Source organism: Culex pipiens, chromosome 2 (assembly GCF_016801865.2).
Source record: "Culex pipiens pallens isolate TS chromosome 2, TS_CPP_V2, whole genome shotgun sequence".
NCBI classification, from domain to species: Eukaryota; Metazoa; Arthropoda; class Insecta; order Diptera; family Culicidae; genus Culex; species Culex pipiens.
In genome coordinates this window covers 104,061,707-104,087,220 of record NC_068938.1, presented here as the reverse complement: position 1 = coordinate 104,087,220, position 25,514 = coordinate 104,061,707, and the positions used below count along the sequence as shown (strand labels likewise).

At 45.3% G+C, this 25,514-nt stretch overlaps 2 protein-coding genes across 3 annotated transcripts in view; one reads left to right on the top strand and one right to left on the bottom strand.

Annotated features, from left to right (window-relative positions):
• The window catches only part of LOC120428101 (uncharacterized), a 581,627-nt gene that overhangs the window by 284,774 nt on the left and 271,339 nt on the right, over positions 1-25,514 (top strand). The window lies entirely within an intron of this gene.
• On the bottom strand, positions 312-25,142 carry LOC120428128 (intermembrane lipid transfer protein Vps13D). 2 transcript variants are annotated; one of them, XM_039593113.2, is made up of 9 exons: positions 24,697-25,142; positions 13,845-14,578; positions 11,426-13,709; positions 11,111-11,257; positions 8,355-11,050; positions 7,214-7,664; positions 6,369-7,150; positions 815-6,310; positions 312-750 (listed from the first exon to the last, which is right to left on the bottom strand). In XM_039593113.2, exons 1-9 carry the CDS (start codon positions 24,791-24,793, stop codon positions 682-684), a joined length of 12,756 nt encoding a protein of 4,251 aa, XP_039449047.1. In that variant the 5' UTR covers positions 24,794-25,142; the 3' UTR covers positions 312-681. The 2 variants fall into 2 exon arrangements, with proteins under 2 accessions (XP_039449047.1, XP_039449054.1); XM_039593120.2 differs by having other exon boundaries at positions 11,111-11,209.

The following is a 25,514-nucleotide window of genomic DNA, read 5'->3' as shown; positions in this document are numbered from 1 at the left end:
AATAATATCACCAATTTAAAATTTTAAGCTTAAATTGCTGATATTATTGTTCACAACGATTTTAAAAGCTTGTTTTACAGAGCACAATGACGGGGGGTCTGAAATTCCGAAAATTTCTGGACGTAATATTTGAACAAACCCTTATAAGAAAAGAAAAATGCGGTTACAGAGTGGATTCGCTAATTCGAATGGAACTGCATTTGAATGAGCGAATCCAAACGGTTGAGTGCTTTATAATTAAAATAAAATTGCCGTTTTGGGTCAATAGTGGCGTTTCGGATATTTTAAATGATATTTAAACTCTCTACAACTCACATTTGATATAATTTATTCCAACAATAAGGGAGTTTGTTCGGGATTTTAAAAATCGTTATTAATTTCATTCTAAAAAAGCTAAACTATAAATTAATAAATAGACACGGCCTTAACGCTCCCCTCCCTATCCCTAACCCCTTCCCCATTTCTCCCCGATAAAAACCTTCAACATCGTGCTCCAAAAGAAGCACGAAAAGATAATTGCATTAATGCCTTTTGTTCCTTGCAAACGCTAACGTCTAATTGCAGTTCAGTGCGCAACGATTGAGTGCGCACACCTCAGTTCCGGTGCCGTGCCCATCTACTTCTACCACAAACGAAGGATGGCGATGGTTCGGCCTGGGGACGAAACAACGATTCACGATTTCACGACTCAACTAGGGTGTTCGTGAGCGTTTGCTCACGTTCGTCGTGGATGCACTTGGCGAAGTTGATCTGGAAATTTGAAGAATGGATTTAGGAAGATTGCTTGAAGGTTGAATATTTTCATGCGACTTACGTGATGACAAATTTTGCGGGCGATTTCCTCGTTCTGGCAGCGAACACGTGGTCGCTTAACCATTTCCGGTGCGCTCGGCGTGAGCGATTTCGAAGGGAGTGCCAAGCAGAACTCGATGTACGTGGTCATCTTGCGGCTGGTGCTGCGCGAGCTGTGCTCGGTGGCACCGGTTGAGCGATCGGTTGGCGGAATCACCACCGGATGGCAGGAGATTATCTCACTTAGCCGGTAGTGAAACACGATCGTCGTTGTGTCGTCATTTTTGGAGAAGCCCCACACGTTCTCGGCGGACACGAGCAGACGCATTTTTGATTCTTTGGTATCCAACAGGCACGGTTCGTATGCCATAAAGTGTTCACTAAAGTTCCGCTTGTTGATCAGGAAAAGGTACTGCTGGCCTTTGCTTTGTAGGTTTGAGTACGGTGGCAACAGACCACCGGGTGCTCCGGTTACGACCCGCGGATGTCGCTTCCGTTCGGGTAGAATTCGACTAGAACTTTTGCTTTGCTCCCGCACGGCGTTGGCCGTTTCCGATGCCAGGTCAAGCATCCCGATCACGGGCTTCGTAACCGTTCCTACAAGACCCTTTCCAAGTCCGGTAATAAACCCGGAGAACCCGTCATTAACCGTTCCGTGGTACGTGTGCTTAACGACACTGGTCACTCCTCCCAGCAGTCCAAAGGTGAATCCCTTGAACCCTGCCACCAGATGATCGCCAGTAGTGCTGCCACTACCTCCAGACACGTCCAAGATCTTCTGCCGTGCCTCGACGTGCTCGTCATCAAACACGACCTTGCCCAGCCCGTCGGAAATGGTTTCCGTTAGCTTCGCGGTCGAGTTGGAAATGCCGTGCGTGACGTTCTTCACCAGCGACGAAATAGATCCTTCCAACAGCAGTCCGGATACGCCTTCGGTAAGATCGTTCGCAAATCCAAGTGGATTCCCCAGAAAGTCTACCGATCCCAGGATGGACGCGGCCTGCCACTTCAACTCCTGTTTGTAGTGTGACTTGATGGCATTCAAGTACGCGTCCATCGTCTCAAAGTGATATTTGTGAGTGAACTTTTCAAAGTTGATGATCGCGTCCTCGAACTTGATGAACGTAAAACCAAGGTTCCGCTTAATGTCGTTGAATTCTGGCGATAGCTTCGATGCGGTTATGAAACTCAGCCGAATCTGACTCGGCACGATCTGCAGATCACCAAAGTAATACCGCTTGACGTTGGTGTCCAGCACCTTGTACACGATCTTCTGCGCCTCGTAGTCCGACTCGTCGGGAAGCGCCGTTGGATCTGCGTTAGGTTTGGCCAAACCGGTAAACTTGATCAGGCGAAGTATTAGTCGCTCCTCCAGATAGACCGCAACGGGTCGTATACTGAGGATAAAGTGTTCAAAGATGATCGCGTTGGTATTGGGACTAGGAAGAAGTTTGACGTTGAGTTGCAGCGAAGATAAACCAGTTCGATTGGGAGAATCGCTCGCCGAAGCCGGACTCAAAGTGTACAGCGTAATTGGGCAGGTGGTTTCAAACAGTTGATTGTCGATCTGCATGTCTCCGACACTAAAGTCGAGCGAAAGTACCGAAGGCGTTGAGATGAGCTCCATGTTGATGTCCTCCAGGATTACGTACGCAAGCTCCTCGCAGGGTTGATTCGAAATCAGCGACAACCCAATACCCTTCCTCAGCTTCAACACCACGTAGTACTCGTGCTTCTCCTGTGCGTGTAGCAGACTCTGCTCGTCAACGGACTTGCGACCTGACTGATCGTTCAAGATGTGCGACACGTGCTTCCACGACGAATCCAGCGCCAGTGGTCCACCCGTCAGGTTCTTCACGTCCTTGATTTGTACGCACTTGATCGGTCCGTCCATGCGATAGCTTACCGAAAGACAACCCGATCCAGGTCGCAGCTTCTGTCGCTCGATCGCCTGATCGTACGGCACGCCGAACCGGTTCAAGGTCTTCGTCTCCGAGACACACATTCCCAGCACGGCTTCCGTTCCCGACTGCAGTCCGAAGATGCCTCCACGAGCCTGGACGCACATGTTCGAGTGTTCACACATGAGCCGACCTTCCTCGGTGAAGCGCCATGTTTGCGTTGATTTGCGTTGCCGATTGGCAGGTCGCACGACCAGATTGATAAACTGCATTGGCTGTGGCGGTCGATCTAGATCTAGAACGAAACGGGCCTGTTTCTTGCCCGGCTCACTCGGTGGCGACGATCCTTCGTGCTCGAGTTGCTTTTCGTGATTCATGCGCCACAGTTGCGATCGATCGCCAGCCTGCTTGCGAACCAACACAACCCGATTGTCCACCACTCCGAGCACCAACTGCTGGGACTTGACGTCCAGGTCGTTGGCAGCCGATCCAAACTCGAACGACGGAGTGGCCTCGAACGTCTGGCTGAACGCAATGTAGATGAAGTTTTCGTAGGTCAACCGGAAGTTCTCGAACCCGTTGAGCGAACAGTTCTCAAAATCACCGCCGGGTGCTTCCAGCTGCAGGTACTTGTTCCCGAGGGGGTCGTCCAGCACGTACGCGATCGAGCTACGCGGTCGTACCGACGATTTGAACTGGTTACGTAACGCTGGCTGGTGGAACTTGATCGGCACTTCCGAGTAGTTGTCCAGCCGGATTGGCGGCGGAAGCGATTGGGCATCGCTGAATATCATAAAGTACGTGGCGCCTTGCAGCAGGGTCTCCAGTCGGAGAAAGTTCATCGCACCGTTGACCGTGCGGATGTTTATGTACAAGCTCTGCGTTTCGTAGATGGGTATTCCAGCGGACCAAAGGCATTCCGGGACCTCGGGTAACCGAACGCACAATTCATGATCCTTGTCCAGCCGTGGCCAATGGAATGCGATGTGACACCCGGGAACGGCCTCCATGAAGGCTGACTTGGCAGCCGGATCGTACACCGTTCCAGTGAAGCACTTTTGCAGCACCTGCAGCTTGTAAGAGCTGCGATTGTAGAGTTGATATCGCGGTGAGAACGTCACGATCGATGTCTGGTTATAGCGACCTCTTGCCCTCCGCACCTCAATTCCGATGATGAACGACTCGTTGCCGCCGACCAGCTGTCGATGCTTGATACCTTGTTCCAGCTTGAACGGTTGGCACCAGTTAGTTCCGTGGCCGAACCTTCGACCCAGCCGCATTGTCACACAACCCGAGCTTGACGGATCCGAGAAGGCAAACATAAACGGTGAAACCATGCGGGCTTGTTCGTTTTCGGAAAACTGACCCGCACTTTCACCGTCCAGATCGTCCTGCCGGAATACGAGCGGAAGCCCAGTTCGGTTGACCATCCAGAACGGGGCGCTGATCGATATCTGGATGCCGCGACCTTTCACGATCAGGATGAACGCCTTCAGTTTTAGCATTCGAGCTTTGGTGTCGAAGAGTCGTACGTCCAGTTCGGTGGATCCGTAGAAACCTGCGGGGATGCTGATTTGACCGGATTCCGGGTAGCTGTCCAGCGTGATGGTGATCGTAACCGGTTGCTCCATGTCGACTTCGTTGATCTTGGCCGTTTCCGACGACGATATTCGTCCTTGAGTGCCCGAGGGTAGCTTGTAGAGGAGGTCGCACGGAAGCAAGTTGTGGACACGAAGTGGTGGCCACAGCGTGATCACGTGTCCCGGCAGAAGGACCAAGTCTTTCGCTGGATACGCTTCCTTCCGCACGGAAACGAGCATTTTGTACGACCTTTCCCGTAGACCTCTGCAGGTGCGCAACTCCTGGTAGATCTCTCCAGTTTCGTGCGCTTCGTTCCACCGGATGCCCTTGTCGGTGAACTGGAATCCATTGTTGTTGTTGAACGACTTGTGGACCTCGAACTTTTGGAGCAGCGTCCAACCGTCGCTGGAGTTGCTCATCTCTTCCGAGCGGGACTGGTTCGCACTACCGGTGGTAACATCTTCCAGCAGTGTTACGTTCGACGGTAGCGGTCGGAAGTAGAGGATCGCGTGCACGTGGGTCAGTGGAATGTTGAGAACTTCGCTCGAGTGGAGGATTTGAGTTTTGGTGTCTGGCCAGTTGCGGATGTTCAGGTGACCGTACAGGTGTTCCATTTTTACCAGCACGGGGTTGTCCAGTTTGTTGGTGAGTTTGAGGGCTGATCGTACGGTGATTAATTTTTGGGCAGAACCTTCCAGCGTAACGGCAAACACGATTCGCGCCCGTGGAGTTTGCGAGTAATCGTCAACGAGGTCAGCTCGGGCGTGTCGGAAGTAGGTTCCGACGCGATCTACCGAAACTGGTCCCACCTCCTGCCAACCTTCGACGCGTACTCCGATCTGGTGCAGGTTAAATTTGTGCGTGTCACGATGGCGCTGTTTGCCCTTTGTTGCGTAAGAGAAGCACGAGACTCCTCCGGGATCTACCATAGTCCATTGGGTGTCCGGGACGGTCAGGGCACTGCTGCGTAACGTGTCCGACGAGACCATCGTGATGTACCACAATCGTACACCCGTGTCATTCTTAATTGCGAACGGAACGAACGGAGTTCTTCGTCGGTAATTGACCGGACTTTTGTTGGCCGCGTTGACACTCGAGTTGTAGTAGTCCTGAACCCAGTTCGCCTTCACCATTTGGTACAGATCGATCAGCGTACTGGTTATGTTCAACCTCAACGTATCGTTGCTTTCGATCTTCAAATTAAGTCTATTTCTGGAGGCTCCGGTTTGACCCAAACTGTAACCCCACTGAGCTTCCACCTTCCACGGCTCGATCATCGGCTCCCATCCGCTCAAGGAGCGATTGTAGTAATCACTAGCAAACACTCCCGTCATACGTCCCGCCTTGAACCCGGCGAAGGTCGTCGAGAACGCTTCCACCGCCGTGCTTCCTTCCTGCTCATTCCCGTGGGTAAACACAGCCGTACATTGGCCCATTTCTTGCCGTAGATCCAACTTACTCAGCGAAAGCTCCACAAACGGAACGTCCGCGTCGCGACAATCGTCAATCACGCAAATCGAAATGCACGGCGCTTTCAGCTCAATCGCCTCGATGGTCATGTTTCCCTTTGGTTGACCCGCGTCGTACTTTTGCGGTTCCGAGTTTTGCGTCAACCAAAGTGCGGCCTCGTCGATCTGGTAGCTGCACTTCTCCAGGGCTTTCAAGCAATCGCTTCGATTGAACCCGAGCAGAACCAGCTTCTCAACGGCTGTGCTTGCTTCAACTCCGCCGGTGCTTCCCTCCTCCAGGCTGGCCTGCTTGCTGTCGCGGGCGTTCTTCGTCTGGTGGGGGATCGACTCCACCATACGTTGGAACATCTTCACGTCGTGGTACGAGAGCCGAATGAGCAGCTGTTGCTGCATCTGGATATCGAGCACACCCCGGCGAAGGTCCATGTTGACCGTGACGGGATCTATGATCGAGAGGGCCGTTCCGTCCTCGGAGCCCAGCACGCACGAAAGCACCTCCAGGTTGTTCAGGTTGATGGACATGGTTTTGGCCGGTTCGGACGGGCGCCACGAGACTACGGTTGTGCTCTGAAAAGGTGATTATCTCGTCAATAACTAGATTAATATGAACGATTTCAAGAATTACCTTCAATATCACAGCGTTGGTGTCCCGTTGGTCCGTCTTCTCCACCAGCACCAGCTCCGAGTCGGTAATGTTCAGCTTCAACTCCATGCGGTTCTCCTCGGTCGGAGTCGGAGCTCGTTTGCTCTGCTCCGCGGACATTACTTGCTGCCCCGTCGGAACTTCCAACCCGGCTAGCGGTTGATCTTCCTGCTGAAGGATAAAATCCTTGGCACTTTCCAACCAGTCCAGGATCGCCATCAGGCGCATATTGTTCAGCAAGATCGTAAACTTGGTCAGATCCTTCCGCCTGCGACTGTGAATCTCCGCCTGCACCTGGCCATCGCCTGGATCGCTAACGATGGGCTGTAGAATATCGGGAAACACGTTCCGAACGTCCTGCGGGTAGCGCGGCTTGTCGAAGCGCGTATCTTTGATCAGAATTTCCTGCGAAACTAGATCAATGTCCTGGGCGCCATCACTCAGCGAGTCCACCAGCAGCTTAGATTTGATAAAGTTGATGCACGCCAGCGGAGTTGGCTTCTGATCATTGTCCAGCGCTTCCAACCGTACGGACACGTCCTGCAGCTCCAGGTGGATTGACAAATTCTTCCAAACCTCCTCGATCGGTTCGCTGTCCGTGTTCAAGCTTAGACTACTGTGCGGGATGTACATCGGACGCAGGTACAACTCATCCAGCGCCTCTCCCAGGTTGTACGAGAGGAATCCCCGGATCAACCGGTACTGCTGCAGATCAAGCACCGCTTCCAACTTGGACAGCGTACCGTGCACACTGATATCCGGAACTACAAAATAAGATATCACAATTAGAACTTCACCTTAACAAAACCCCTAATCCAAATCCCCACCGAAATGACTGCTCCACGAGTCCATGTTCCGTTCGACCTGCAGCTTCAGGTGACACTTTTCCTTCAGCAAACTCGGTCCCTGCTTCACCAGCCAGTAGCACTTCATGTCAACGGCGGCGTCATCGAACTGCACCGCTCCCGGCGAACCCTCCGGCTTCACCACACGCCTCGCCGCAAAGATGTTCGTATTGTACAGGTTCACGTGCATCACGTCCAGCACCTCCGGCACGGCCAGATTGCTCGACACGCTGATCGTTTCCGGGTCGCCGCTCATGCGGAACTCGTTGTTCAGCCGGAACTCGCCCAGATCGGCCACGATCACCTGCTCGCTGTTGAAGGCCATCGGCAGCACCAGGATCGGTGCCGCGGCGTTGATTTCCAGCCCGAGCTGGGTGGGGCGCTGGTTGAGGTAGGCCCGTGCGTCCGTGGGTTTGATCTTGCGCATGACGGGCTGTAGAGGAAACGCTGGATTAGTGTTTGTCACCCGATCGTTAGGTTGCGATCGTTTTTTGTAATTTTTTTTTAATTGTTTTTCGTTTCTCTAACTTAAAAAAATTCTAACAGCCTAAAGTTTCAAACAATTTTTAAAGCTTAAAAATAAACATTAAATAAAAAAAAAATTAATTTTTTGTTTGTGATTATTGTATTTACAAATTTTATCTTAGCTTGATATCCTCTTCGTCTTCTTCCTTTTTGTAGTATTTTTTAACAAAATGCAAAAAAAATCAGATTGCTCGATATGGAGCCAATATGTGAGTAAGTCAGCACGACATACTGAAAATACGCAAAATTTCTCACTGGGTAGAAGAAAACTGTCAAAATCTGTCGAGATTGTGCGTCAGGTTGCGCGTCGCTTTGGTAGCGCAGCCCACCATATAAAAATATCCTGGTTTCATTATTATTATTAATTCCACTAGACAGGCCTATTGCGTAAAATTTAACGCAACGATGATTCGTTGAAATTGTTTGAGTTTGATCACGAAAATTCAAACAGCAACACATTTCAAAATTTTCAAAGGAATTGAGAGATTTAGCAGCTGTTCAAAATGGCCCTAACTCAGTTTAGCCCAAAATACACTTGCGACAAGATTGCACAACCCCAACGACTAGACTTCTGTTAATCTTAGCGCCAAGCACTCACCGTTTGCAGCTGGGAAAACTCCTTGAAAAACAGCTGAATCTCGGCGATGAACCGCTTGGTGTGCACGAACCGCACCGAGGACATCTCGATCCGTAGCAACGCATCCTTCTGCAGGTTCCGCGCGTTCGACTTCATCTCGTCCCGGGTGTAGACAAAGCTCAGCGCCTCGTTGCCGGTGGTCGTGAACTTTTCCCTGTAGATGAACCCGTGCGGGGTGAGATCACTGAGCGTGATCGAGCCGAGCTTGCCCTCGACCTGTTTGGCGTGGCTGCGCTTGGACACGATGAACTGTGCGTTGGAGACGTTCGCCTTTGCGATTTCGTAGCTTGGCTTGGCGAGCACCAGCGAGAGCGATCGCACCGAGATGTCCAGCTTGGAGTGGCCGTACGAGGGGGCTTTTTCGCGGGACGCAGGCTCGGAGGAGGTTTTGTGCGACGCGTTGGACGATTCTTCGTCGTTGAGGAGGCCGAAGAAGTTGAGCAGTACGAACCAGCTTTCGACGGAGACGATCAAGTCGAGACTGTTGAAGTCGATCGAGCTGGACTGTTGGATCGAGTTGAACTGGGTGGCGAACGCGGGACAGGCGGGATCGACCATGACTGAGGTGTAGATGACTAGGTTGGTTTCGGCGGTGCCGTCGGTTGGTTGGTGTGGTCTTTGGACCGATGGTGACGGGGGTGGAGTGTCCGGACAGAGGGATTTGTTTGCGGTCAGGAAGCAGAAGCCGGTTTTGTCGGCCAAGTTGTTTGGGAGTGAGTTTGGCATTTCTTCAACGGAGGACAGCAAACCGACCAGGTTGGGACAGGAGTGTGATGCAAATGAGGACGTGGGTCGTCCGAACTGGTCGTTGTCCGAGGTTACCACCATGTAACGGTTCTTCGCGGTGTCTGGTTGTAGAAGATCTTCCATCATGAGCGATCGAAGGGAAATCTTGACGTGAGTCTCGTACAGGTTGCGCTTTTCGAACTCAACCGAAAAGTCTCGGAATGAGATCTGAATCTGCGGCTCGTTGTGGTTGTCGTTGAGTTGAATGATGAACGCGGGTAGTTCAAAGTTGACCTTCAAATTTAGCGATGAGGGTCGCTCCTCGAAGCTGCTTTGGTACATGAGACCGCGGCGGACCTTGTCCGTTATGGGGTACGCGTTGAACGTGGACTCTTCGATGATTTCCGGAAGCCGGCTAAGGGACGACGACTCCGTGGGAGGTCGCACCAAATCTTTCGGGATCTTAAACAGGTTATCTACCGTTTCAAGCAGCTGTTCGTACTGTTGTCTTTTAAGGGAAACTCTCAGCGGTTTCACGACACAACCAAAGATCTTGAACCCATCGCTGTCAACCTCCGTCGTGTCCCGTGATATCTCCAACGAGAAGATCGTGTCGTGTATGATAGGGATGGCGTTCTCCTTGCAGGAGTAAAATTCCTCCGCACGCGGAAGTGCCGAGAAGCGGAATCCCTTCCTGTTTGTCGTATCCAGCGAGTAAAGGTTGATGTTTTTGATGTCGATCTTGTACAGATCAAAGTTGTGCGTCGCCACACTCTCGATAAACTCCATGGAGTCCTCCTTGGCAAAGCGAATCCTGCTGGACTCGTTGTCGGTGTTCATCGGCTCGAAGATCCCGTCCAAATCGCTTAGATTGTAAAGCGTTTTGTCCTCCGGACTGTCCTCCACGTGGTACACGGTCGTGGTCAGGTTGATCTTGCTCGAACTTACGGGACTGTCCACTTCCTGCGTGTTGCTCACCGTTATCCGACCCAGATGGGCGACCAACACTTGCGGACTGCTGCTCGATCGCGGCAAAATCAGCACCGGCGTCTCCAGCGTAATGTCCACCTTCAGCGTGTACTCCGAGTTGAGCAGCACCTCCTGCGTCTTGGACAGCGATACCGTACGATTCCGCCGTGCTCTTCGCGGCGAGTTGTAGATGCTTTCCGGTCTACTGCTGGTCAAGTCACTCCGGGATTGTACCAATCCGAGCGCCATGTCCGTCGCCTTCTCGCGGATCGATCGTGCCAGGTTCTTGAGGTAGTGCTTGAACTCGGTCGCGCACCAGCTCAGTTCCTGCATGAACCGCGCACAATGGATGAACCACACCGAGGCCATCTTGACCCGAACGTCGATGACCGCGTTGACGTCTTTGGACACACAAAACGAAAGTGCCTGCCGATCCTCGTGCAGGTCGTCCAGCCCGTTCTTCGCCGGTATTCCGTACACTTCCTGCGCCAGCGCCGTCGCCAGGTCCGGTTCCGGTCGAATGTCCGGCGGGTCCGTCAACGGATCCTTACCAACGGACAGAATTCGCTGGTGGTTGATTCCCTCCGGGGTCAGATCCAACACTTGCAGCCCACCCAGCGAACCCTCGACGGTTACGTACGACCCGAGCGACGCGTGGATCTTCGCCTCGGACATGGTAAACGTGCCGACCTTGCGTCCCACGATGTAGTTGTCGCGCATCAACGCGCGCAGAATCAGCACGTTCAGCCGATGAAAGTCGAACGTGATTTCGGTACGAACCGGGTTGGTGGATTCTGCTAGGGGAACTGGGTCTGGAGCGACGGTTGATGTGAGTGATCCTGTCGAAGCGCGAATGTCGTCCGGCCTCGGAATTGGTCCCGTTTGTTCGGGCGGTTTTGGTTGGGCTTTGGGGATCACCCGCTTGACGAATCCTAGCAGTTCTACGATCGTTTCTTGATTAGCTGAAAGAATACAGATTGGAGTTAGGTCAACTGACAAGACAATACCTTGCGAACCCTTACCGATGATGTCCAGGTTGTTGAACTGAATGTTGGCGACCTGCAGATTGTCGCCGACCTTGTCGCTGTTGACGAAGATGACCTCGACGGTGATGAGCGCATCTAGATCACCAAATTGGGCGGCATTCCAGGTACGAGAATTAGTGACCTCTGATCGCAGACATTCCAAACGAACCAAAGATGCAACAAACGGAAACAGCGTAACAAAACAGAAAAGAAACCAATAAGTTTGAATGATAAACGCAACGCAACTGTTAATAGCTTGCAACAAAACTTCAAACGATGAGTTGAACTTAGATTGAGGCTAGAGAACCTTACCTTTTTGCAGATTGTTCAGCGCCTTCGAGATCGTCAGCGGGCTGGTGGGTCGTCGGTACTCCATGTTCGGGTCGGGTGATCCCGGTGAGCACGGCGAGCAGGGTTCGCTCTGGCGCAGACTGCCGGACAGGCTGTCCATGCCGACGTGGCGATGACTTGCGATGAGCAGTTCAAAGTCCGGTCCGAACGATTGCATCGCGTCGGCTAGGAGGAGGCCGTGCACGGAGAGGGTCAACGTGATGTCCTCGGGTCGTTTGCTGTAGCCGGCCTTGACGCCGGAGACCTGCAGTTCGGCGATGGATCGTCCCCGCGATTGTACCTCGAGCGAGAGCTGATCGATGGTGAACTGGAACACGACGATGTTGGCCGATTCTTTGCGGTAGCTGTTTTCGGTGATGCTTTCGTCGTCGGACGGGGGTTGGAGGGTGTTGGACGTGTTGGTTGACGGGGGTTCTGCTGGGTCTGGGGCGTCTGGGGTGGGATTTGATTTGGTCAGCAGGTTGATGAGGGTCAGTACGGATTGCACCTTGTACTCGTTGATGTGTGCGTTGAGTTTGGGCAGAGTTCCCGACAGGGTTAGGCTTGGATATTGCGGATCGCTGGTGTAGACGGCTCGTCGTTCGACCTGCAGTGATATGCTGAAGCGATCGAGGACGTGCAGCGTGGATGTTCCCTTGTTGCTGGCAAAGTTCCAGCGTTCTTTTCCCCGGCAGACGAGGACTTGCAGGTCGGTCAGGTGGATGTGGTAGCGATCGTACAGTTTTTGGTAGAGGGCGTATTCGTCTAGAGCGTCCGCGTTGACTCCGTTTAGTTCCGGGAGTTCGGAGAATGCGGACGCTAGCGTTGGTGAGTTGGTGGTGCTCGCTTCCGAACCTGGAGGAGTAGAGCACGGTGTCATGAACGCATCGTCTTCGTCGTTTTCCGTCAGCGGATCAGCCGTGGAGGTGGGCTGGTTAGTTGGGACCGTCCCGGGGAAGGATTTATCCCCGTTGGTCAGCTGAAGTCGTCCAAAGTCAATCACTACGATCGTGCTGTTTTGTCGATCGGCTACGTCGTCTACGAAGATGATCTGCGGAGCAAAAATGTCAAACTCCAGCGTCCAGGTCTTTCTCGCGTTGAGGTGACCTTCGAGAATGTTCTTCCAGTTGCGCATCAGTTCCATTTTGGTCTTTGTCTTCATATCTTCCAGCTTGCGCCGCGTGTCGTACTGCTGGTGAGGTTTGGTCAGGAAATCTGCCAACCATTTGACTGCTACGGTGTTGTACACAATGTCCAGCGATTGGGACTTGACCATCAGCCGGTAGTCCGTGTCGTAGGAGAGCGGCTTTCGCTCGTATTGCACTTCAAAGATCGGTTCCGACGTGGTTTGCTGAAGCGATAAACTCCGCGAACGGTTCGGCCCCGATCCTCCTTTGGTATTGCTAGCAAAATCGTCCTGCGGCTTCACCAGGTCCGGAAATTGCGAGTTTGGCGTTAGCAGATCCTTGATCAGAATCGATCCCAACGATAAGCTAAGATAGTGCGAACCACTTCGTGGCCTCGTCTCCACATCCAGCTTCAGATTTTGAAACTGAAACTGCATCTTTGGCGTCATCTCGAGGGCACTGCAAAAGTCCATCGTGCCGCGTCTCAAAACAAAGTTGAACCGCCCAAAAACGGCGTCTCGCTTCAGCAACGAGTTCGTATCAACCGAATCGGCCAGCGCGTTCAAAATCTCATCCTCGAAGCTGCTCACCGGACTCAGGTCCTGATCCTGAACCCAGCTCTCCCGCTCAACCAACGGCCCCCCATCCTGTGGCATCTCTTCCTGCGTCGGAGTCCCCTCCGAAGTCCCTTCTACATTATTACTACCACTATTCCCGTACCAGCCCCACCACTGGGGGAAGAAATGGACCAACATGCTCTTGCCCTGGTTCATCTGTGGCGGCGCCGTCTTGTCCAGCGACGGCATCCCCATCATGCACACTTCGCGCAGCAGCTTCAACTCGTCAAAGTCCCGATCCCGCTCGATTCGATCCTTAAAGTTTTTGCTCTCGCTCGTCAACACCTCGTTCGGGTTCGCCAATATCCGGCTGTATACCGCAATGTAGCGCACGTTTTCGCTGGCAATCGCAAATGGATCGGCGTGCGAGTGCCGCAAGAGACCGTGACATCGGACGGCGTAACGCCACCAGGCCCGCGCATCTTCCCCCACGGTACAGCTCGGCCGGTTCAGCTTAAACCGACGATACCGGGCGATATCGTCCAGCCCGCGGACGCATTGCATCATCTGATTGTATTGGATCTACAAAAAAAAAAAAAGACAAGTTATCTATTTGCACACTCGTCAAGATATCTTTACTGCCGTCACTTTATCAGCGAGCGTGTGCAAACTGTCACCGATAACATTTATAATCAATCCCCCCCAAAATATACTCACATCACTAAGCATTATTTTAATTTCGTCCCATATCAAATCGCATACCAGCCGGGGTCGACTCCGCGTCCGCAGCGGCGTTTCACTCCGGTCGCGCTTCAGCTGGGCCTTGGCGCTGATTGGATTAATTACGTACACCTGTTCGCCCTGGGCCAGCGGATCCCAGTAGAACGCAAAGTTCGTCAGCTCGACCAGCTTGAACGTGACCTGCTGTTGGCTCCAATTGGACGTCTGCCCTGGTACCCAGTTCGCGTCGCAACTCTGCGCCGACAACGCCTCAATGTGAACTCCACACGCAAACCGCTGGTGCGGAATCGTCAACCCATCCTCGTACCGCACGTGAATCCCGTTCACCTTCAGCTGCAAATTCTCAACAATATTCGTCACCAGCGACGTCCCGTAGCTCAGCCATCCCGAGTACGACGACGCGTAATAACTGCCCTCCGTAACGGGAGTCTCCCGCTGGGCCCGCCACTTTGCCTCCAACCGGTCCAGCGAGGCCACCTTAAAGTCCAGCTCGGTTTGCTGCTCCAAGTCGGCGTTCCACTCGTTCAGGTCAATGGGGCCGCACACCACGTTCACGTTGTCGATGTTCAAGCACCAGGACGCGGTCCGGAACTGGCGCACCGGAACGGTCAGTTTGACCTTGCCGATGGTGCCGCTGACGATCTGCAGCGGCAGGCCCAAACTGCGCAGGGCATCCTTGCGCAGGGGGAGATTTTCGAGCTCGACTTGACCTGAGGGAGAAGAGAGGGGAGACAGTGGAGGACATTAATTGGATTGGATTGGAACGGGTTTGCAAATCAAATTGGATTTTAGCTTTGAGTGATTTATTCATTTGATAAGTTGCCTTCCCCACACATTCGAAAACATACTAATATCTCTTGGTAGTCTTCCCTGATTGACAAAATTTTATTAAAACTTATTATCTACTAATTATCTATCAATATGGCAGTAAATTTGTATTTTTTTTTTAAATAAGGTTTCAATAAAATTAACCCTCTACAACCCAACCCCGCCTTTAGATGGGCTTCGATTTAAAAAATCGTCAAAAATCTATTTTTCAACCAATTTTTGATCTTTAAAAAGCATTGGAAAGAAGAACTCTTAAAATTTTAGAAAATTTATAGGTTGGAAGTTTTACTTGTTTTATGTGACTTTGCCAATGTTTTTAAAAATGTCATTTTTTTAGAGGTCAACTTTAGCAGTGTTTTTTACTAACATTTCCTATATTTTAAGCTAAAAGAAGTATGCAGTAATTTTTCTAGTGCCCCTGACTATGCCTCTACGAATTTATTTACAATTTAAATGATATTGGTGCCATTTTATAGCAGAAAATGTGAAAAACATGCAAAAAATTGAAAAAGATACTGTAAAAACATGAAAAATTTGATAGGCAAAATGTAATGATAGGAGGTGGTAGAATAGGCCAAATACTACCAAAAACAAACCTAAACTAAACAAGATAAATGCAAATTAAAATACTAAAAATGAATCAAGAAAAACATAAAACAAGAGAAGCAACTAGCTTTGCAAATTTTGAGAATTTACTTCTAAAAATTGTCATATGAGCAATCCTCTACCAAAACCGGAAATGGATTTTATTTGTATTTTTTTATTTGGCTCAAACTTTGTGGGGGCCTTCCCTATGACCAAATAAGCTATTTTGTGTCATTGGTTCATCCATACAAGTCTCCATACAATGTTGGCTGCTGTCCATACAAAAATAGTATGTAAATATTCAAACAGCTGTAACTTTTGTGTGAATTTTCTGATCAATTTGGTGTCTTCGGCAAAGTTGTAGGTATTGGTGAGGACTTTTGAAAAAAAAATAGGTACATGGAAAAAAAATTTGCAGATGAGCATGAGAGACCACCCATGGTTGTCCTTCTCCGTTGCTGAACAGGACCATAATATCCCATCAGAACAACCGGTCACACGCTTCAACGATCAAATGATGTTTCCCTTATCAACAGCATGCATGAATGCGCTGAAAAGATAAAACATCACGATTATCAAAACTAGAGCCGGTGCGAATAGGAAACAGTCGTTGGCCACCAACGGCGCCCGCCATGTCAGTTTGTAGATCTCGAGGGAATGGGACGGGAATGTTAGTTAGCACAGGCTGCTACCAAGGGTGGGTTCTATACGATATCCACACCCCCGCGTGTGCCGGAAAACTACTTCTACTTGGGATTTTGTTAGTGGGTAAGGGTAATGGCCAGGATTCAACATAGAGGATGATGATGCGACCCAATAATCAATAAATTTTGTTTAATGGTGTGATGTATTATGCATTCTCAAGGCAATCAGTCGGAGTATGCGGATGAGACTATTCCCGGATATTTGGTGTTGAGTTTAGCATAAATGATTTAATCTTAGACAGCCGGCTGTGGAAAGATAAAACGAAATAAAATGCGAAAACGCGAAACCGCCCGGATCGAAATACACGCACAATCGGGGGGACAACAGAGACGGAAACGGCAACGAAAATCCTGCGTAAGGACCGCGACGCACACCGTTCAAATTCTCCAACGCAACTCATTTTTTAATCAACTTTTTTTTGTTAAAACTCAATTTCCCAAAACACGTATTTTTTGATTTTCGAGATTTTTTGATATGTTTTAGAAGACAAAAATCCGCAACTTTCGAGCCATAAACATGGTAAAAAAATTTGCTGCCGAGTTATGAATTTTTGAAAAAATAGTGATTATTGGGAAAAAATCGAAGTTTAATGCAAAAAAAAAAATTTACAATATTTTAAATACAGGACATAGCATTTTAAATAGGCTTAATATTCAATGTTTGGCCCTTTTAAAATGTTAGTCTTGATTTAAAAAATTTCAAGATATTTTTTTCGAAAAGATCGGAAAGTTTCACGAATGTTTCATGTATTAACAATTTCATTGTTGCTGAGATATCGTCATTAGAAAATGGTGCGTAGTTTTGGTGAGATTTAGAAAACTTCAATTATCGTGTTTCTTTTTAATAAAGCGACTCTATCTCAGCAACCCGAGGTCCAATCTTCAATGTCTCTTAGACAATTTTAAAGCAAACTTTCTGAACTTTTCAAAAACAATATTTTTAGAAATGGTCACTCATGGTCACTATTTTTAAAAATTGAAAAACTGCAAATATTTCGCTAAAATCAAACTTTCGGTGGCTATATCTTGAAAACGGGGCCCATTATCAAAAAATCTGGAGAGTAGTTTTCGATGGCAAATTCAATTTTGCATTAAAAAATAATGTTAAATTAGTTTTTTTTTATGAAACTTCGATTTTTTTCCAAAAAATACTATTTTTTCAAAAATTCATAACTCGGCAGCAGATTTTTTGACCATGTTTCTCTATGGCTCAAAAGTTGCGGATTTTTGTCCCCTAAAACATATAAAAAAATCTCGAAGTCAAAAAATACGTATTTTGGGAAAATGAGTTTTAGTGAAAAAAAATTGATTAAAAAATATGCAAAAAAAAATCCGTGTACCTATTTTTTTCTCATAAGTCCTCAACAATACCTACAACTTTGCCGAAGACATTTTTGTATGGACAGCAGCCAAAATTGTATGGAGACTTGTATGGGTAAACCAATGACACAAAATAGCTTATTTGGTCATAGGGAAGGCCCCCACAAAGTTTGAGCCAAATCAAAAAATACAAAAAATAAAAATGGTCAAAATCGGCCGATTTCGTAGAGAGTTGCTCATATGACAAACCATTCCATTATTAATCTACCGGCCAGCAATTATTTTAAAGATTTCATCCTTATTACTGAATACGAAAGTCTTTTGCTACAAATTTCACTGCAAGCATTTTGACATTCGCAATTCGTAATTTTCAGTGTAAAAACGAGCCTTGACTCCATCTCAAGACTATTTCATTCAGAGCAGCAAAACATTGCCTCCAAATTGCCTGTTCCATAATTGTGGGATGTTATTGTGCCTCCCACAATTGTGGAACACCTGAATTTAACTGGTATTTTGACAAAAAATAAATAAATAAATAAATAAATAACATAACTAAGCTTGAGTTTCGTTGGTTTCAGTATAAAAAAATATGTACTCATGTAGAGAACCAAAGTTGTTCCGAATTTGTGGATTTCAAGGGTGAAAGTTTTTCTTCAAAAGCTTTATATAAATGTTAAAATTTGCAGTTGTTCGATACAGCATTCGAAAGATCGCAAGAAAAGCTTTCAAATGAAGGTAAAAGCGAATCATTAAGTTCAATTATCGATTTGCTTTGATTTTTTGAACATTGGCCGATCTGTAAACTGTTCCGAATATGAGGGATGACTGTACATTGTTTTGGGTCGATATAAGTGCATCTCCAGCGCTGGTGGCAAACATCGAAGCAAATCAAATTTGCACCCGACGTCAACCCCACCGCAGTACCTGTCGCGGTAGCAAATTTCACTTTGCTACCCTTTTTTGTTAATTAAATAAAAAATTTAAATTTAAAAAAATAGAAATTGAAAAAAAATTTAACATTAAAAAAATAAAAATAAATCATTAAATTTAATTTTGTCTTTAAATAAAAAAAAATTGAATTTAGCTGAGTATTGTTTTCTCTTGAAATCTTCCTAAATCGACGGTAACATTTCAAAAGGCATCATGTACATTTTGACACTTTCTGGGTTATTGCATATTCTAAAAGTACTCCTAATAAGCTACCTCCCCACCAAAAATGAGCAAAAGTTACTTCAGTAAAGTCTGTTTAATCATGATTTTAAATAAAGTCACATAAACAAAATCTCTGCCATCAGCAGTCCCTGTTTATATAGCCCTGTCAACCTGTCAAACAAAAGACTACATGAACCTCGTGACGAAAAAAAAAGCAACATGAACAAAGCGCCATGTACATTCGGCGAAGAAAAACGAATCATAACAAAGCGTCCCCCTCAATGACAGCAGGGTGATATAGACGTTGGTGATTTCAAAAGAAGTTATGTTTGTTTTTCTCATATAAAATTAAGGAAATAGTGTTTTATTGAATTTGGATGATCAAGTATCAATAAAAGCAACGTTTTTCATCGTTTGTTATCATTAGAACATCTTATTTTGCTTTTATATTAAAATGGGAATTGAAAATGGATGCTCAACATTCAAATTCGTTTTTCTCAAAACGCATGGTTTGTACATGATGCTTTTTGAAATGTTGGCGTCGAAATGTTCTGTAATGTTCGTGTTGTTTTGGACCTAAGCATGTTTACCAAAAGTATAATAGTAATATTTGTTTTATTTTTTTAATCATTCAATAAATTGAGTAAGGACTCGAACTTGTTTGAAGAAAATGATGAAGATTGAAAACAGTAGACAGTGAAGGAGAATATACTTCATAAGGATCACTAGTAAAATAATGATAATTGTATGTTAAAGAATAAAAAGTGGAAGCTTGATGTAGTAGATGTAGAATAGCGTGTCCCAGAAAAACAAGAAATCGAGGAAATCAATGTGCTCAGTTCTCAAATGATAGATAATCATGTTAGAAACAACTCTCTCATACATGAAAACTTTCGGAAAAATCGTTTTCCATGTTCCCTGGGCATTTTTTTTGAAAAAAGTCAATTTTTTCGACAATTTCACAAAATCTGCTTAGAAAAAATGAAAAATCTTAAAATTTCAAAAAGCCTATACCATAAAATGATAGTCTGGTCCAATAAACAAGTTAATGTATTGATTTGGCCTTTCAAAATCTTGTTTTCACTTTCCCGGTAGCTTTTATGTCGAAAAATACGAGTTTTTGCTTCACATTTTTTCAATTTAATAACTATCGTCCAATATCTGTTCTTTCCTCAATAAATAAAATTTTCGAAAAGGTCCTTTTTCAAAGATTAAATCACTTCTTAATTAGCACAAAATTCTTTTGCACTCAACAGTATGGGTTTAGACAGAAATCTTCTACAACTAACGCAGTAATTGACTTAGTTAATAAAATTCAACGCCACTTAGATGATAAGGAGGATGTGCTTGGACTGTTTTTGGATTTATCTAAAGCTTTTGACACCGTTGATCATAATATTTTGTTAGCTAAACTCGAACGGGCTGGTGTTCGTGGTGTTCCTCTAGATTTGTTTAAAAGTTATCTATCTAATAGATCCCAGTTTGTAAGTTTTGATGGTATTAAAAGTAATATTAAATTTATTGATGTAGGTGTTCCACAAGGCTCGGTACTTGGACCATTATTTTTCATAATTTACTTAAATGATTTAGCATTCCTATCTCTTAAAGGTAAATTGAAACTTTTTGCTGACGATTCTTCTTTTCTGTATAATAACAAGTCTGCTTCCGAAAATGATAAAAACTTGCACGATGATCTCAAAACTCTTGTTGAATATTTCCGAAATAACAAATTAACTTTGAATATTAATAAATCAAATATAATAAATATTAAAAACTCTAATCGTTCCATTCCTAACAGATTGACACTAACAAAAAACAGTTTTCCTGATGTTAAAGTCATAGATGAATGCAAATATCTTGGAATCATCTTAGATAACAGACTTAATTGGTCACCTTATATAAATTCATTATTACTTAAGCTTAACAAAATAACTGGAATCATTTATAAAATCAAACACAAACTACCTTTAAGTGTCCTTTTGTTAATATATCATTCATTGTTTAGCTCTCATCTTTCGTATATAACTGCTGTTTGGGGTAACGCGTGTAACATTCTTATTAACAAAGTTCAAATTGCTCAGAACAAATTCTTAAGAATAATCTTTAACTTGCCAATCCGTAGTCATTCCGTTGATTTGTACACTAAATTCAAAAATATTTATCCTGTAAGAGGCATTTACATCATTCAATCATGCTGTTTTATTTATTCATGTTTAGCAAATCAAACTCATAGTAATACAAAATTTAAACCCTCCACTCATAATCATTTTACAAGAAACCACGATTCATTACAGCGTCCCAATGTTTCAACTTTAGCTAGCGAACGAAATATTACGTTTAAAGGTGCTCAATTGTATAACTTTTTTTCAAACAAGTTTGGTGATTGCTTAAGCCTATCTATTTTCAAAAAACAGCTAACCAATTTCCTGTCTGAACCGGCTATCCTAGAGAAACTTCTCAAATCCTACGATTTCCAGATTTAATAATTTCTTTTTTTATCTTTTTTCTCTTCTCTTTCTTCCATTTCGTAACTCAATTGAACTGATACTGTTGCTCTGTTTGTTTTTTTTTTATCGTTGAATTATTTGATCCTGCTTTGCCTTTTCTTTCTTTTGTTCCTTTTCAGATGATTCAGCCAGGAGTGTAGGAGTCCAGCTCAACCGAGCTCCTCGCGAAGATGGAGCTCTGGGTCCAGCCGTGTTATTTGTATTTTGTTACTCATGTATTTATGTTTTGTATTATGTGTTTACAAAAAGAAGTAGGTTTTTGGTGCCACTGCTTTGGTGGCTTTTCCTGCCTTAAAAAAGAAAATAAATTCAAGATTCAAGATTCAATCTTTTCCCTCGGTATTGAACAAAAAAATTTCCTCATCTGTAAGGATACATGCATCTTGTAGGAAATTTTCCGCCGAAGATTTTTGTCATAGCAACTTTGAAGTTTCATCAACTCTGAGCTGAGATATTCCAGTTTTTGTAAAGAAAGAATATTGAATTTCTGAAAATGTTGATATTAATCATCTTTGGCATACAATTTTAAAGGAATCTAAACCCTAATTTGAAGTGTGGCTATATCGCATCTGTTTTTTAACATAATTAGCTCATCCTCTAATACTTAAGCCACCTGGTGTTGTTTTCTCATGGCACACTACGTGCTAAATCAAAGAATTACTTTAGGCAAATAACTCATGTTTAGAGCATTTTGCATTTAAGCAAATCGATGCACGTTTGCTGCGCTTCCATGGATACAAATAAACAAATAACAAATATAAGGTTCGCTTGTACGCATTTCCGTAATCTGAACCACAACGTAACGTTTACGCTCCCGTCTTATATCTCCTGTTGATAATTCCGATTATAGATGAGGAAGTTTTTGTGTTCAATACCGAGGGAAAAGATTGAAAAAAATGTGAAGCAAAAACTCGTATTTTTCGACATAAAAGCTACCGGGAAAGTGAAAACAAGGTTTTGAAAGGCCAAATCAATACATTAACTTGTTTATTGGACCAGACCATCATTTTATGGTATAGGCTATTTAAAATTTTAAGATTTTCCATTTTTTTTCTAAGCAGATTTTGTGAAATTGTCGAAAAAATTTACTTTTTTCAAAAAAAATGTCCAGGGAACATGGAAAAAGATTTTTCCGAAAGTTTTCATGTATGAGAGAGTTGTTTCTAACATGATTATCTATCATTTGAGAACTGAGCACATTGATTTCCGACATTACGTTTTTTTGGGACACGCTAATGTAGAAATAGACAATAATTTAGAAATAGGGATAACAAGCAAATTAGATTATAGTAATTATATATGGTGATAATTAGTAAAAACAAAAGTGAAACAGCTTTGAGACATAAGAGAATCAAGAGTTAAAAATATCAAAATCAAATGGTGAATAATAAACAGAATAATCAGTGCACTGCCGTTCTACGCATAATTGTCCCATGTTCAAAAAAGTGCAACTGAGAAAAACGCGGTTGAATTTTTTCGATCGATTTTTATGTTTCTACGCATAATTGTCCCGTGGGTTCCTATTTGCCCTATGTGTTCCTAATTGCCCCAGTTAGCAGTGTATCACTGTTTTTTGTGATCCTCTTGCTAAACAACAGGTGAACACGACATAATGCTTCATGAAACTATTGATTCCGTATGAGAAAATATTTGGTGGGACAATTATGCGTAGAAGTTTAACGATGGGACAAACAGACTTGATGTTGATTTCAATGGGTTTCCGAACAAAGTACCAGATTTTATGAGTTTTTCTTAAAGTATACGACAACCTAAACATAAAAATGTTAAAAAGTCAAAATCGTCCAAAAATGACATGGGACAATTATGCGTAGAACGGCAGTGCAGGAGTAAGAATCAGCAGAGCAAAATAAAAACAGGAGATAGAGTGTAGCTGAAATTGAAAAGAAGAGAAAACCCGTTCTGCGATGTTCAGGTACTTTCACAACAGTTGACTCAACATGCTGCGAATCAAAACAATACCGTCTACAATCACAAATTACTTCCCTTTCCCACATTGTCGCGCCCCTTCCTTTCAGCCGTCTCGACTCTGACCCTCGCTGGTCAAAGGTTTACGAGCCGTTTCCACAGGCCACCAGTACGGTTACACCTAGTCATCATGATGACTAAACCAAGCCAACGTGGAGGTAAGAAAATAGGACACTTGCAAGGAACCAGAGCCAAACTGTTCTAATCATGATAATTCGAATGATCTAACAGAACTACGGATGTAGTTAGTTGCGCTCCTTCCAGGATGTTCCGTACCTGGACGTCAACCGAAACGCACGCAACAAGATCAGTGCCATTGCTAGCTCTATCATTTTTTGTTTCCGAGATATGGCCATTTGAAAGAAGAGGTGGTCCAATTTGGTTCAAAATTGGGATACTTACATGTTTTGGTAGTATCAATAGCTCTAAATTTGAGCTTGATCAGAGAAAGTGCATTTCGAAATTGTACTTTTTTGTTTACAGTTGAGGCGAAAAGACCCATATATTAAAATCACGTTTCAGTTCAGCAGTTGGGAAAATAAATCAGTGTTAAAAAATTATCCAACTCAAATTGCTTGGGAACCCCCGGTTTCGTCAATAGCAATTGCCTATAGGAGCGCTCTGATTGAGCCAGTTGAACTAAAGCGATTCCGTCACCCGCATTTAAGTCGCGGTTGAGTCAGTCCATTGACCGTTTTCTCCGTTCTACTATGACCATAAGGTTGCTGCAGTCTCTAGTAAGATGGAATGCATTTTTTCCTCTTTTTATCTTAATGGGGAAAACCCCGTAACCAAATTTCCATTAAAGGGGCACACAAATATACTCTACGAGATTGTTTCTGAATTTTTGGCTTTTGTTGATGCAAAGAAAGCTTCACAACACATGGCAGCGCAGAGTTACGCGCTCGAAGTTGTGGCCAAGGACTTACGTAATGACCTTCGGGTAGGCTCATCGTTGCTGCGCGGTTTCGTTTGAAATCGGCGAGCAAAACAAACAACCAACCAACACCTGCCGGCTGGTGCGTCCGTAAAACGATAGTAAAAGACTCAACACTCAACTCTGTGCAGCGCGCAACACGTAATAGAATAGGTGGTCATGTGCAATCACTGATAGCTCGCCGCTGGAAGTGGAAGCAACTAATTGCACTTTGGTTTCTTCGCGGTTCGATGGAGTTTGAAAATTTAGTTGAGCAAAGGACATTTAGACGTTCTTTGAAACTATGCGGTTAAAGGTTTTCGATTTTGGGTCAGAACAGGGTTTGAATGAGTCAAGTTTAGTTTTAGAACATTTTCTAGCGAAAATGGTTTGATTGCTTTTTTAAAATAACATTTGTATGGCTGGGTATAACAATAGAAAATCGTCATTACATTACTTTGATTTATTTGAAGAATCTCAAACACAAAAAGTTTGAGCACCTCCTGCTTTCTAAGTGCAGTTAGGCTCATATAGTTGGCTCATTGTGACGAGTGAGTAAGTTATTTGCGTCTGACTTCTCCCGCCCGCCACAAGCCCGACTCCCTTCGGCGCCACCCCAATTATATTCTCGTTCTGCTGCGCTATTCCGTCATACTTTACCAAACAGACCAAGAGAAAAAAAAGCAAATTGCAAAAATGATGTCATATTTACTTTGCCCCGTCTCGGTTTGATAATCTAATCAACCTGTGGCTAGTAAAAGTTGTTTTTTTTTCGGAAAATTCCATGAATAACTCACTGCCAAAAGCGAGCTCCACGAAAAAAGGCTTACCAGACAGCAACGCAATAGTCAGCTGGGCCGTGTTCAGATTCTCGACGTACTTCCCGAGGTAGTTGTTCAACACCCAGGCGATCAGTTCTCGCAACATGGTTGCAGCCGCATCGGTCCACGATCCTCTTCCGGCCGTCGGAACGGCCAAAGGTTCTCTTGCTCGTTCCGGAGTAGTTTCCACCAGGCAAAAGTGTTTATGCAATCGCGCGTGGTGAAATCGATGTTTTCTTCGTCTTGGACTTTGCACTCGAGAAATCACACTTTCCCGATCGATTCCACGGCGGAAACAACGCGAAACGGTTCACGCACAACCCGCACTATTCGATTCACGTAAAATTTCGACTTTTCCCAACCGATTATGGGCTGAAATTATGCTTTTTACTGGCGAAAATCGTGTTTACTTCGTCGCGCTCGCGATGGTCGTCTGTGACTGTCAGAGAGAAAAATCCCGTTTGAATGAAGTTTGCGAAGCAAAATAAAAGAAAAAAGCGCGGGTGGTGCAGCAGGGGGAGGAGGGCGGGTTTGACAGATGACATTTACACTCTAAAATCAAAGTAGCGCGTTTTAGATGTGACGGTCAGCTGATCGAATAGGGTTACCAGGTGGGTTGTTTACATTGGAATGTGACGCTCGGTTACGCTGCACGGTGTCGGGGAACTGCTTAAAATTCTTGAAAAGTCCTACACTGAAATAAATATCATGATAGATGCTATTAGTTTCACATTTAGATTTTTGCAGAGTGCCTCTGCATTTAACTTGTATATGCGATGCACATAAACTGTATGAGCACTGCATATACTATACATGCACACAAAGAA